Source organism: Amphibalanus amphitrite, unplaced genomic scaffold (assembly GCF_019059575.1).
Source record: "Amphibalanus amphitrite isolate SeventyFive unplaced genomic scaffold, NRLGWU_Aamphi_draft 000806F_arrow, whole genome shotgun sequence".
Classification (NCBI taxonomy): domain Eukaryota; kingdom Metazoa; phylum Arthropoda; class Thecostraca; order Balanomorpha; family Balanidae; genus Amphibalanus; species Amphibalanus amphitrite.
This window is the reverse complement of record NW_024882300.1, coordinates 214,758-228,931: the sequence shown is the minus strand read 5'-3', so window position 1 is coordinate 228,931 and position 14,174 is coordinate 214,758. Positions and strand designations below refer to the sequence as shown.

Below are 14,174 nucleotides of genomic sequence, written 5' to 3'. Positions count from 1 at the left end.
GTCTTGTTTCAGCAGCCACGGGCACTTTTCGAAAACCGGACATCGGGGAGTATCGTTGCAGCATTGATATAGCCTTGCATCTCTGGAGGGCTTCAGCGGTAAAACTGGTAAAACATACACGGCGCCGGACTCGGAGACAAAGAACGTTGTCATACTGATACAAGTGCATACAAATATACAGATGTGAGATGCTACTAAAGCTGCACTAAACCAGGGCGGGCACACAGCACATGACGTGGTAACAGCAGTGCTCAGTGTTTACAGCCGCGTCCACAGAGCTCTGTGAAGCGCTCAGCCGCTGCTGTCGGTTCTAGTGAGACCGCCGGCCCGGGGCGTCCCACCGACTGGCGCCCTAATGGGTAGCTGGCAGTCCGTTCACCCTACCGGCTCCGTTATAACGTGCAGAGCAGCGCCGGCGGCCCGGCGCCGAGAAAAAATCAGCAGAAACTCGACGCCGGAGCTGCCGGAGCCCTCAACGCTCAGCCAGCAAACTAACACCACTGACGGCAAATTTCACATGCAAAACGCGCACTCTTCTCTAAATCTGTAACACGTGCCACGCTTTTTCTCTAGAATCTCGTTTTTAAGTCTGATGGCTTCCTGGTCTGTGTGCCAAGCTCGGTGCGGTTTTTTCTCGTCGGTCGCCGGCGGCCTGCCATTCAGTGCGAGCCTATAAAGGCGTGGTGTGGACGACCGGCGGCGCCAGTGGTGAGCCTCCCCGAACACAGCCGTCATGAGGAGCTCCACGTCGCTGCTGTGGCTGCTGGGCGCTGCAGTGCTCGCCGTCAGAGGTGAGAGTGATTTACAGCTTCCAGTTTATTGTCCAAATAACACCACCGACAGGCCCGGTCGCTTTAATCAATGGCACTGGCTACGATGCAAATATTTACGTTTTATACTTACTTTTGACAAATATTTGGTAAGACAAAATTAAATTGACAGTCCTAGATCACAGTAAAAAAGCATATGTGCCATAGTGTGGGTAAAATATTTTTTTATGGATGTCCAACATTAAAAAAGTTTATTTTTAAATATGCATCTGTCCAAATCTGCAAACACCCAGTGCACGACCCGTCAAGGCCCGCTAACACTCCCCTCCCCCCTCCTGCTGCGCCCTCCGGCAGCCGAGCACCATGACGGCCTGTTCAGTTTCGGCGGCCTCGAGTCGCTGCGGGACCCCGAGTGCGTGCCCGAGTCGTACCGCCTGCCGGAGCGGATCAGCGCCATCGCCGACGAGTGCATGCGCCGCGTGGAGCAGGCCTTCGAGTCGCAGGACGACCTGGACAGACTGAGCGCCGAGCTGGCCGTCCGTGAGTGGAGTGGGTCCGGGGGCAGGGATGCAGGACACTGGCCGTCCGTGAGTGGAGTGGGTCCGGGGACAGGGATGCAGGACACTGGCCGTCCGTGAGTGGAGTGGGTCCGGGGACAGGGATGCAGGACACTGGCCGTCCGTGAGTGGGTCCGGGGGCAGGGATGCAGGACACTGGCCGTCCGTGAGTGGGTCCGGGGACAGGGACAGGACACTGGCCGTCCGTGAGTGGAGTGGGTCCGGGGGCAGGGACAGGACACTGGCCGCCGTCCGTGAGTGGAGTGGGTCCGAGGGCAGGGATGCAGGACACTGGCCGTCCGTGAGTGGAGTTCAGGGACAGGGACAGGGACAGGACACTGGCCGCCGTCCGTGAGTGGAGTTCAGAGACAGGGACAGGGTTCCGGCAGTCCGTGAGTGGAGTTCAGGGACAAGGACAGGGTTCTGGCCGTCCGTGAGTGGGCCCAGGGTCAGGGTACCTACTCCGTCCGTGAATGGGTCCGGGCCCGGGGACAGGGCCATGGCCGTCCAGGAGTGGACAGAGGGGCTCTGTAGGGCGCTCGATATCAGATGTAAATTTACCTACTCGGCATTGAGATAAAGCTTTTGATGATGCCGTTCATAGTGGTGATAAAGGGTGGTTGCGATTAATTAAGTGCAAGTTATGCATGTAACTCTTCTTCAACTATGCGAAAGCCTTTGGTCTTAAGGTTGAGCTTAGATGCGTTTTAACATCCCATATGCTGTTCCTGTGTCTGTATGGGCTGTTTTCACCTTGACATTGACCTGACCTTGACCTACTGACCTTGACCGGGCAGTGAACGACCCGAAGAACCAGGCGCGCAGCATCGGCGGCTCGGTGCGCCGGTTCCAGCTCGGCATCCGCGACTGTATGGCCGAGAGCATGGGTGTAGTAGACGACGCCGGAGAGTTCGTCGAACAGAGGGTGAGCAAAGCTGGAGAACCGGCGGAAGAGCTAGCCAAATGTAATGCAGAAATTGTGAGAAATGCACAGCACAGGGGCGGAGCTTTCTATACAGTTGGTGGGGCGGCTGCTTCCCCCCCCCCCTCCAACTTCCTATTTTACCCCACCAATAAGCATTTTGCCCCATCAACTTAAGCTGATTTGTAAGACTTGTTGCTTTGCAAATTGACCTTTTTCGCATTGAGGAGCTTTGGAATGTCTGTGTACTAAACACCCGGTCTCTGACGCCGCCCCGTGTCTCCCCGCCGCCCGCCCTCAGCTGGAGGAGGAGATCTCGGCGCTGGGCTTCCCGGCGCCGTTCGAGCGGGACGTGCAGGCGGCGTCGCGCGCCTGTCTGCACCACACGCCGGACGACCTGAGCGTAGAGCAGCGCCAGAACTTCTACTACGTGTGCCGCGACTCGCTGCTCGAGAGCAGCTGCATGTACAAACGGCTGGCGCGCGACGACCCCGACCGCGCCCTCGACATCGGCATCCAGCAGACCGAGTGTCTGGAGAACCTGAAGCCAACGCCCACGGTGAGTTGAGCAGACTGTCTCCTCTCTCCCTCTCTATCCCTCACGCATAGCGCATATTTAACCCTGCAATAGTAAGCTGCAGATTCGGCTAAATGTGTTTTGAGCAATTGATTGTTAAAATCAGTGACCAATGGAGCCTTGCGGTTAAGACTTACAGTGATCTGGCCATTAGGGTCTCGTGGGTGATGCCTGATAGTGGGGCCCACATACATAATGATTTCCCGGTCCTCGGGTCTGGGGTCAAGCCAGGCAGCGGATTGTTTCTACTAAGGAGATAGCATCCTTGGAGTGCAATGACATTCTCTAGCCGTCTCTCTGTCTCGCCGTCTCTGACCCCATCCCGTCTGTCCGCTCCCCCAGATCGTGTCGGCCATGGACGAGTGTCGGGACGCTCACGAGGTGCCCGTCCAGTACGCCACGCTGCGGCGGCGGCGCAGTGTCCCCGACGCCGACGCCGAGCCTCTGGAGGGCTCCGGCGAGACTGAGGAGGCGGCCGAGAAGCCGGCGTCGGTCACCGAGCGAGTGCACCGGTTCATCTACTGCGTGTTCGACACGGTCGGCGCGCTGCGCCAGGACGGACAGCTGGACGTGACGACGCTCATCGAGCAGCTCAAGCAGTTCGAGGGAGACGAGAGGGTCAGTGCGGAACGCACGTCCAATAATTGGCGCGGTTTGGCAGGCTTTGATGGTTTTAGGATTTGTTAGATGATAGGTGCGATATTCTTCCCCTTCCGTTTTTGGCCACACCTAGGTACCTGCTTTTTTGCGTGTGTAAAGAAACCTGTGGCACGCAGCGCCGCGAAACCTGGTATAGCTTATGATGTATCGCCATTAATTTCTAAGCGTGGGTAATAGTTTTGACCCTAGGACACATCAGGTCAGGCCACCGGGTCAAGTTGACTGACCATGCCTCTAAAAATTTGTGATTCTGCCATTCCTACAGACCACTATCTGACCACTTTTGTTGTCGTGCCAAGCTTAGCTGTTTAGATGCTCGAGTGATTACCTTGACCTACAATTTGTGAGACAGCGTGACTGACCATTTCACGGTTTTGTCCGCAGGCTGTGAAGCTGCAGGTCGACGCTGCCACCCACTGCCAGGACAAGACTTCGATCGAGGAGTACAACATGTGCTACTACGACGACGTATCAGCAGGCTGCCACATCTTCAAAGTTCAGCAGGCCTTCCTAGCAGGTACGTAGAGTGCATATTTCTTTTATTATAAAAGATGGCAGTCGGTAATTAAAAAAAAAAAACAATGGAAATAATAAACAGTTGAATCCTAAATAATTTTTGTTTAATTAATATTTATCAGAAGGTCAAGCGGTAAATCTGCTTTTAGTCGCACAAGTAAACCGATTCATTAAAAAGCTTTGCAGATTGTATTGGGATGCAGTGGTATGAAATGGTAGCGAAGCCGTTTAGTAAGCGAACCACAGTAACGCATGCTCTATTGCGCCAGTGATTTGTTCAGGCACACCCTCCGTATCTCCTTCCCTCTCCCAGCTTCAGGTGATCCCTCACCGCTGCCGGAGCCAGGTTCTGATCTCCCCTTCCGCCTCCGCCTCCGTTCGCGTATTTACAAATTGCAACCGAGCTCCGCCGTAGGGTATTTTATTTCCGCCGTAGTGTATTTCACTTGGGGGATTTTCTACCATACATCTGCCTGAGCTTAGGTTAATTACAATTTGTCGGCGACGTTAAAAAATGATGCACTTTTTTCGCAGTATAGGATATCGCATGTGCATATTTCTGCCTTTTTGGGTGCGCTTTATTGGTTTTTCGTGAGTAACTCACGTAAAAACCGTCCGATCGCGACGAAACTTTCAATGCCCCCGATTTTATCAATTTTACACCTACCCTGAAAATTTCACGACCCTGACCCAAATGACCTTTGACCTAGGTGACCTATTTCTCGAGACCATGTTTGGCCCGAATCGCGATTCGGCGTATGACGGCTCGCATTAGCCGCGCGGTTGCAGTCTTCACGTGGTTTCAAGCGTTGAAACATGTGATATGATGCTGGTCCCATGCATTAGGGTGGGTGTCAAGGTCACCTGAAGGTCAGGTCAGCTCAATGACCTTTGATGACCTCGGTTCCTTATTCGAGTTTTACATGTTTCTAGGCTAGTTTTTGGAGCTGATTTCGAATTTAGCAACCATTTGAACATTACAGGGGGTGTAACGAAATTATACGGACACCTGTCTTCCCGCTGTAATTAAAAAGCAAAACAATCTGGTACTTTTTCTTTTAACTGAGCATGTAGCCACCTTTCATAAAAACACAGTGGTGAATGTTCTGGAGCATTTCAGCCAATGAATTCTCCAGCACACTGGCTTTGATGCGGACCAACGCCGTCTAAAGTAACCTGTGCCTGCGGTTGAGCAGTGCTTATGGCGTGTGGCTCTTCATACACCTCCTGCTGAACAAGAACCCACAGGTTTTCGATTGAATTGGGATCGCGACTTTTTCCAAGTCATAAACGTTGGCCCAGAATGATTGAAGAAGGTTCTATCGGGATCACTTTCCGTTCTTTTAGGGACTTTTAAGTAGCGCGCCGCCCCGCATGATCAGACAGCGTGGCTTGAATCAGGCATCAGTGCGCGTTCAGAAATCGTGCCCTCCTATGCCGTCTGGTTGAGCGCCTCCAATCATGCTCCACCACCTTCCCTGAAATGGCTCCACCCTTGACTATGGGGCAAAATATAAGGGACAAAAACACAAAACAAGACAGATAAAAACAAAGCAAAATTAACTCATTACCTAATGAAATTCAGGCTGGAGCAAAAACATAGGCCGTAATAGGTATCTATGTCAAATTAGAATGAAAGATTAAAATCAACCTGACCAGGCCTTACGGTCTGACCTGGTTCTAACCACCTTACTTCGCCTAGCTTAGCCCAATTTTCAACCTAGCCTACCACCACAACACCTGCAGAGGTACCTTCCTGGAAAAATGACGCCCAGGGAGGTGACTGTCCAACTTATTGGAGTACTACCATGATTGCTTGTCAAAATGTGTGTCATCATGCTCTTGTTTGACAAGTGATGTATAATAAATGTGATATTCAATAATTATCTCCTGACTGTTGACTGTTGAGTGGTCAAAATATTCAAATAATCAGAGTAGGTACAATGCTGTGCATAGTGCACACTAATCATGTTGTTTTTGTGTAGGACCTGTGCACATTGTTGTGTGCACTGCTATGTGCACCTTAAGTAAAAAAGTGACTGGTGGTACATGACAAAAGGTTGTGCAACTGTGAAGTTCATGCCCTTGGTCAAGCTGGTGCCAAATGCCTATAGCTATAGCAGGATCAGTGAGAGTTGTAGACATGCTACATACATTGTGCATTGAAGATATTGGCACAAAGTTCATCCGTAATTACTATGCTTAACCCTATTCCTGGCGGGGGGCCTCAGGAGCCCCCCCCCCCCTGAGGTTTTTTGGTTATATCTCCCAAACGCGTTGAGCTAGGAAGCTCAAATTTTCTGACTTTTCCTAAAAGGCTTCTACGCAACATGTCTGAAAATTTTGAGTTGATCTGACCTCAGGTCAGGTCACCAGAGGCGGTTTAGTGACGCTACCTCAGAAAAGTTTGCAATCACGCCAGAGCTAGAGTTTTTGACCGATCAATTTCTTCTCTTCAGGGTTTAGTTAGGGTACCAGTATGTGCAATTTGTATATCTCGGAATTTTGATATCGGTGACCTAAGGTCAGGTCAATTTCGCGACCTCCCCATTATAAGTCAATGGGGGAAAAATCAACTCCCTGTTTTTACCACTAAAACGGGTCGGAATGGCCCCATATACCATACATGACTTCATATACGATCAACCTTCACTACCTTGAGGTCTGTTTTGCTGTTGGGCAGCTGTGAGGTCATGTGACGTCATCAATGGTCACCAAAGGTTTTTGGCCAATAACTCCGTACAGGAACAAGATACAGACGCGTGGATGGTCTCATTGTGTTCAGCTCGTCAAGACGCATCGAATGATATACATGATGACCTCGAGGTCACGTGACCTGAGGTCAACCTTTGACCTTGACCTTTCGAGGTCAACATATATATCATTCGATGCGGATTGACGAGAGGATCACGATGATGCCCTTAGTTTGTTCCTATCTTGATTAATTCGAAAGTTATTCGAGAAAAACTCTCTCCATATGTAGTGCCGCCATTTTGACTTTTTCGACCCCTGTGACGTCATCTTTGACCTGACCTGAAAATGACCTCAGTAAAAATTGTAGATCTTGGCCGTGCGTATCCGATGCCGTTTACCGCTTGTCGCTATCTTGCTTCGTTCTCGAGATCTCAGGGGGGGCCGAATCGGCCCCCCCCCCCCGCCAGTTTCTTGTCCCGGCGGAGCCCGCCAGGAATAGGGTTAACACCTAATGTCAGAAGCGACATAAATGCCCAGATGATAAAACTCTCTGGTCAACATCACACAAATTTATTGACATACTTTGCAGGTACATATTTACATTCATGGCAAATACTTTCGATTTGATTAAGAAACTAGTTCAGTTGGGCAAACTAGACCTTTGGAATCAAAATATGGAGGCATCAAAAGATTGATTCCTTTTGGGCATAAATGCAGACCATTTCTAACTTACCAATCACATAAAAATAAGAGAGTGTTTCAAGAAGGAGCATGCCTGATCTTGAACAGAAATGCTTGAACTATCTCCTAAGCAAAATAATATTGCTCCTATCATAACAATTTGAATTCTATAGGTAGTGAAAGGCAATCAAGGAATTGATTCACTTTTAACAGATAATCATAATATTGATTCCGCATCAGCTGGCTAATCATTATTTTGATTCACAGGTAATGTTAACAGATAGGCAACAGTGACTTGCAAGAATACAGCATTTATCTTGCTATTATTCTCATTTAGTGGTATCCCCAGCACCACAACTGATACCTATAGCATTGTTGTACTTTACCTTCACTACATTTGATAACAATTCACAATTTATAAATGTCAAGAATACAAAAACTGAAGCAACAGGTAAAATCCATATAAATAATATAAAAGCACTACAACAATGATAATTAGGGGTTTAAAAATTTCATTTTGCCATTTTGCACAAATACTGATTGGTTAGTATGTGATTCATGATACAAAAATAACATACAGTGTGATTTCCTCAAAACAGCTTTTACGTGATGGACAGTGGCTCTGTCTTTTTCCCATTCACAAGGCCAAAGGGACAATTTCTTAGCTTTGAGGTAACACTTTTTGCAAACCTACCACATTTTTCTACCTTTTAAAAGAAAAATCTCACCGTCATGGGCCTTTTTTCAACCGTAACGATTCATTTGAAGTCAAAAGCGTACCCAAATGAATCAAAAAATTGATTACATGCCCATATTTGGTCATGGCTCCTCCCACCAGAATCAAATTATTGATGCCTCCATATTTTGATTCCAAAAGTCTAGTTTGCCCAACTGAGTTGCTAGTAAGCTTGCATTTTTGTAGGTACAACAACGACCATATATTAAATCATAAAAAACCTCATGGCATTCATCACATACCTTTTTACCGAACAAGTACCTAGCTACCATGCAATGATTCTAAATTTTTTTTTCCACAATCCATCTATATCTCAACTGACACACAATGAATTTGAAATACCCTAACAAAACCTATAACTGTACATTAGAAGAATGCAATACTACAAGAACTATGAATTTCTGAAGTTATTCTCACATGCTGGAATGTTGAAACTCTACTTTTGTAGTCCATTTCCACGGTTGATTGAGCCATCATATCAAACTGTTTTCGTTCTTTAGTCACAAGCTTTCACACAAATCTTGAATTTTTATGCATCATCTTGAACCATGCTCCAGTCTTTCCAACAAGGTACTATGTAACATCAAAGCAATTTTGATTTGTTACAACAGCTTCAGATCATGATAGGCTTGAGGTTTGTTACACCATTTGCCAGATAAATCTCTACAAAATGTGTATCAATTCCCAAACTAAGTAATTGATCATATCAGTATTATGTTTATATAAAGAAACTCAAATATAATCCACAAATTGTTATTGAAACACTCCCACTTCAAGAATTCACAGCAATAACAGTACAAGTTCAGAAGCAAACAAACATTGCGCCAGATTTCGTATGAAACGCGCCATCGTCCTGAAGTTTCTACCACAGACGGTAGTTCAACCGCAGCCGTAGTGCGAAAACCCCTGCCCACCTTACCCCACGGCGGAGCTCGGTTGCAATTTGTAAATACGCCCTCCGTTCCCAGTTGACCCCTCGCTGCTGCCGGAGTAAGTTCTGATCTCCCGCTCCCTTTCTGACCATAGGTGACCCCTCGCTGCTGCCGGAGTACTAGCCTGTGCTACCGGAGGACATCGTTAGGGGAAAGTGGGGTAAGACGGTCAAGGTAGGTAAGACGGGCACCCCCTCTGCAGACCAAACCAATAGCGCTACGAGCGAGAAAAATTAGGACCAGAATAGCCTTTCCCACTACACACCGCCATTGAAGTCTGGTGAATTTGTGTTCGGTCAATAATCTTTTATTTTGATTTCTTTAAAACACTCATTTCATTGAAAACATTCATAATGTATTGTGCAAGCTTTTGTGTGCAGCACTATAGAGTTAAAAACTGGCAATCACTTGTGGCACACTCATATGCCTCCAGTGTTCATTCACCGCGGATTTGCTTTGTCTGCATCAAATTGTCCACAGAGAAAAATCGTGCTGAACTTCTGACATTGAGTTTGGGGTAAGACGGGCAACTATGAATCCGATGGGTCTGTAATGGTAAAAATATTTTTGTTGCTGTAGGAAAAAAGAAGCATTTCTGATAAGAATATGTTCGATTCCGATACTCACAGACATGTTAGCAATATTCCTTCGGCACAGTTTATTCTCGAATAATGAATGTGAAAAACGGCTCTACATGGCTTCTGAACTAGGGCCTATATACGAGTATACGCCTTCTGCACGAATCTCGTATACTGCCATTTCCGAAGCACTTGAGACCAACGAGCGACTGTATCAATGCGGCTAATCTCGGGCATTTGCTGCGAGCTGTGCTGGTCGGTGAAAGAAGCTGGCCGTCTTGCCCTACCCATGTGACCGTCTTACCCCATGGAGTGGGGTAAGATGGGTTTTTGCAAGGTTTTGCAAAAATAGCTGCAGTTTATTTGTTGAGTCAGGTCTAAGTCTCATCTTCTGGCAAATGGAAGTAAAATGTCTGTAAAAGGTTTTCACTCAGTTTCCCGTTTCTATGATGTTTCTAACCGGCCGAAAAATGGCTCCAAAGTTAAGGTGCCCGTCTTACCCCACTTTCCCCTACCTGCAGCACGTTAACGCGCTCACCTGTATTGGCGCTGAGAGAGAGTCAGAGACAGATGAAGACTGACTCCGACCGTCACCAGGACGTGGCCCGGGTCACCAGGGGTCACCGTCTCCTCCCAAACTGACCAGCCGATCTTGGTGGCCGCCCAAGTGTGATTATTACTCTGAGGTTGTTATCCGGAGCGCTGTTGCCCCGGAGTAGATAGTGGCATTTATTATATGATAATTGTGGGTAAGCGTTGTGAAGGAGAGGCTACGGGAAATATATGTTGCGGGCCAAGTGCGAAGGCTAGTCCATTCGCGAATGGCCTAGTCCAAGTGCGATAACGCACTTGGACTAGGCCGTTTGCGAATGGACTAGTCCATGTGCGTTATTGCAGTTGGCCTAGGACGTTTGCGAATGGACGGGCGTTTATGCTCCCAGTCCAAGTGCGAAGTCAGGCCAAGTGCGAAATATCCAGCAAAGTGACGTCAACTTGGCAAGTCAACTTCGCATGTGCAAAGTCCCGTGTGAAATGATGCGTGCAAAGTATTGGTAACTCAACCGGCGTCACTTAACCTGGCCTGGTGACCTGACCTTAGGTCATCTGGAGTCAGCATTTTCACACAATGTGCGCAGAATATGGGAGAAAAGGTATACAAAATTTGGCTTTGCTGCGCGCCGCCGTTTTCTCGTGATCTGTGAAAAACCACAGGGGGGTTGAAAGCAACCCCCCCCCCCCCTGCAGTGCGCGTATTGTTAAATGCAATGCAACACAACAGTTTTTCGAACACTCACCGCACCGCACTCACCACACACAAGCCGCACCGCCCCGGTACACCACACCAGAGCAGAATGAATCGAGCGCCACAAACTCGACCAAGGTCAGGTCAGGTCATCAGCGGGGAGCCCGGAGCACGGTACTAATGGTCTCCGCACACCACGCGACTCTCCGCTGTTTGAAAGGTCACGGGGATATTTGACCTCCCCAGATCCAGATCAGTGGCCGAAGCCTGGCCAGCGGCAACACGTTGCTATAATTTCCGCGTTGTGCAGGGTTCAGCGGAAAGTCGCATCCCGAATGGACCAGGCGTGTGGAGACCTTAACCCAGAGTTGCGCCAGCTCGCAGATCTGCTCCGGAGAACAAACTAAACATATAGACGCAGTGGCGTCGCCACGGATTTTCGACTAGGGGATCTGGTCGGACGGTCAGTCAAAGTTATCCCCACCAAATACTGAAAACTCCTCGGATTTAGACAATTTTATTTTGAGAATGCACCAAAATCGTTTTAAAATATTTTATTTTATTCTTGATCGATTTTCGTGGCCAAAAGTGTGTGTGTGTGTGTGTGGGGCGTCGGACCGGCATATTTTCAAGAATGTGTGTGTGTGGGGGGGGTCCGGACCCCTCCGACCCCCCCCCCCGTCGGCGACGCCCCTGCATCGACCAGCGGTCCCCCATTCATTCGGAATCGTACCCCAATCCGAGGATCCATGCTTCCGGCGGCTAAGTGCAACGCCACAAACCCGTCCGTTCGCAAACGGCCTAGGCCATTCGCGAATGGCCGGCCGGACTAGTCCGTTTGCGAACGGACCGCCATTCGCAAACGGCCTAGTCCATTCGCGAATGGACTAGTCCGTTCGCAAACGGACTAGCCTTCGCACTTGGCCCGTAACATATACATTCCTAATGCTTGTGTCACCCTTGTGATTGAATAAAATGAAATGTAAAATGTTTGCTTCCCTTATACCGAACCGTCCTAGCTGAAATAATGCCGTTATGCCTATACTGCCTACAGTACACAGTGAACAGTGAACAGTGCATTGCACAGCATTGATCGGTCTGAATGCCTTGAGCGTACGTACACTGAGAGCCGACAGCCTGGCGCGTCTCGCTGCGTTCCTGGTACGACACAAGCGGCCACCGAAACAGCCCTATCCTGTACAAAAATAGGCCCTAAAAGGGGTCGTCGCGCATGGAACCGTCCCGGGGCACATCAGGCACAGCCTCAGTGCTGTAGATAATGTGATAGTGTTACAGGCAACTCTGAGAAATGGGCCCGCTGTTTTCGCCAGCTGACCCACCAGCAAGGGTCAAAGTTCCACAGAAACGCAGTAAAGAGAGGTCTCTAGGACCGAGCCGGGTGTCCGGTGTGCCTCTCGACCCGTCCATTGGAGTTGACACTACAGGGAGCCCGGCTGTCAGTCGTGATAAATGTGGCAGGTCAGCTCCGATCGCGGCTCCGGTCCCTTCCCTCCCCCCTCACCGGGCGCGTCTCCCCTCCCACCGCGAGCGCACCCCCGGCTCCCCGGTCCCCCCGAAATCTCGGCACAGGACACAGGGGGCCAGCAACGCTAGAGGCGACAGTGCATGGCACTGAGGGCAAGACACGAACATGATACATGCGTGTGACTGGAGGTCTGGGTTGACGCACAGATACGAAAAACGAATTTTATGGAATTGCCAGCGCAAGTATAATATGGATATTGCTTAACCCGCGCACCGACGGGGGTCTGCGCCAACTTCGTACCGACGGGGGGGGGGGCGGATGACCGCCCCCCCCCTGAGCTCTCGAGAACGAGGCAAGATAGCGACAAGCGGTAAACGGCAAGGGATACGCACGGACAAGGTCTACAATTTTTACAAAGGTCATTTTCAGGTCAGGTCAAAGATGACGTCACGGGGGTAAAAAAAAAGTCAAAATGGCAGCGCTAAGTATAGGGAGAGTTTTTCTCGAATAACTTTCGAACTAGTCAATATAGGAACAAACTAAGGGCATCATCGTGATCCTCTCGTCAATCCGCATCGAATGATATATATGTTGACCTCGAAAGGTCAAGGTCAAAGGTTGACCTCAGGTCACGTGACCTCGAGGTCATCATGTATATCATTCGATGTGCCTTGACGAGCTGAACACAATGAGACCATCCGCGCGGCTGTATCTTATTCCTGTACGGAGTTATTGTCAAAAAAAACGCTGGTGACCTTTGATGACGTCACATGACCTTACAGCTGCCCAACAGCCAAACAGATCTCAAGGTAGTGAAGGTTGATCTTATATGAGGCCATGTATGGTTTATGGGGCCATTCCGACCCGTTTTAGTGGTAAAAACAGGGAGTTGATTTTCCCCCATTGACTATAATGGGGAGGTCGAGAAATTGACCTGACCTTAGGTCATCGATATCAAAATTCCGAGATAAACAAATTGTAGCTACTAATGACCTCATAACATCCTGCGACTTTCAAAGGCCTCCGACATCTACTCTAGCTCTGGCACGGTGACCAAGTTGCAAAAAAAAACTTGAGGCTGGGTCATTCAAAGTGACCTGGTGACCTGACCTTAAAAGTTAGGAGTTTCAAACTTGCACAATGCACACCATGTGTAAAATTTATGAGAGAATAGTCGTACCAAATTTCGCGGCGCTACGCGCCGCGGTTTTCCCGAAAAACCTCAGGGGGCGGATATCCGCCCCCCTAAGGTTTTTCGCGAATAACTCGCGTAAAAAACGGCCGATCGCGACGAAACTTTCAGTACCCTCGCATTGATCAATTTTACACCTACCCTGAAAATTTCATTGACCCTGACCCAAATGACCTTTGACCTGTGACCTCTTTTCCGAGATCATGTTTGACCGGAATCGCGATTCGGCGTATGTCGGCTCGCATTAGCCGCGCGTTTGCAAGCTTTTCGTGGTTTCAAACGTTCAAATATGTGATTTGATGTTGCTCCCATACATTAGGGTGGGTGTCAAGGTCACCTGAAGGTCAGGTCAGGTCATTGACCTTTGGTGACCTCGGGTGACCTCGGCTCACTTTTTCGAGTTTTACATGTTTCTAGGCTAGTTCTTGGAGCTGAATTCGAATTTAGCAACCATTTGAACATTTACGAAGTAGTTTTGGTGCCTTCGTAACATGTTACGAAGCTGTCAGAGCCGGTTGACACATATTACGAATACCCGTCACAACCCCTACCGGTTGACCTGACCTGACCTGACCCGACCTGGTCTAAATGGTTAAAGACATCATCTCTGATCAAAACTAACACGATATT

At 48.9% G+C, this 14,174-nt stretch overlaps 1 protein-coding gene across 1 annotated transcript; it reads left to right on the top strand.

Annotated features, from left to right (window-relative positions):
• The first annotated feature begins 653 nt into the window (after positions 1-653).
• Positions 654-10,421, top strand: LOC122366438. Its single transcript, XM_043338686.1, has 8 exons — positions 654-791; positions 1,125-1,310; positions 2,125-2,252; positions 2,551-2,808; positions 3,169-3,444; positions 3,871-4,003; positions 9,140-9,219; positions 10,145-10,421. The coding sequence occupies exons 1-7, from the start codon at positions 734-736 to the stop codon at positions 9,166-9,168; spliced, it is 1,068 nt and encodes a 355-aa protein (XP_043194621.1). The 5' UTR covers positions 654-733; the 3' UTR covers positions 9,169-9,219; positions 10,145-10,421.
• Positions 10,422-14,174: the final 3,753 nt, after the last annotated feature.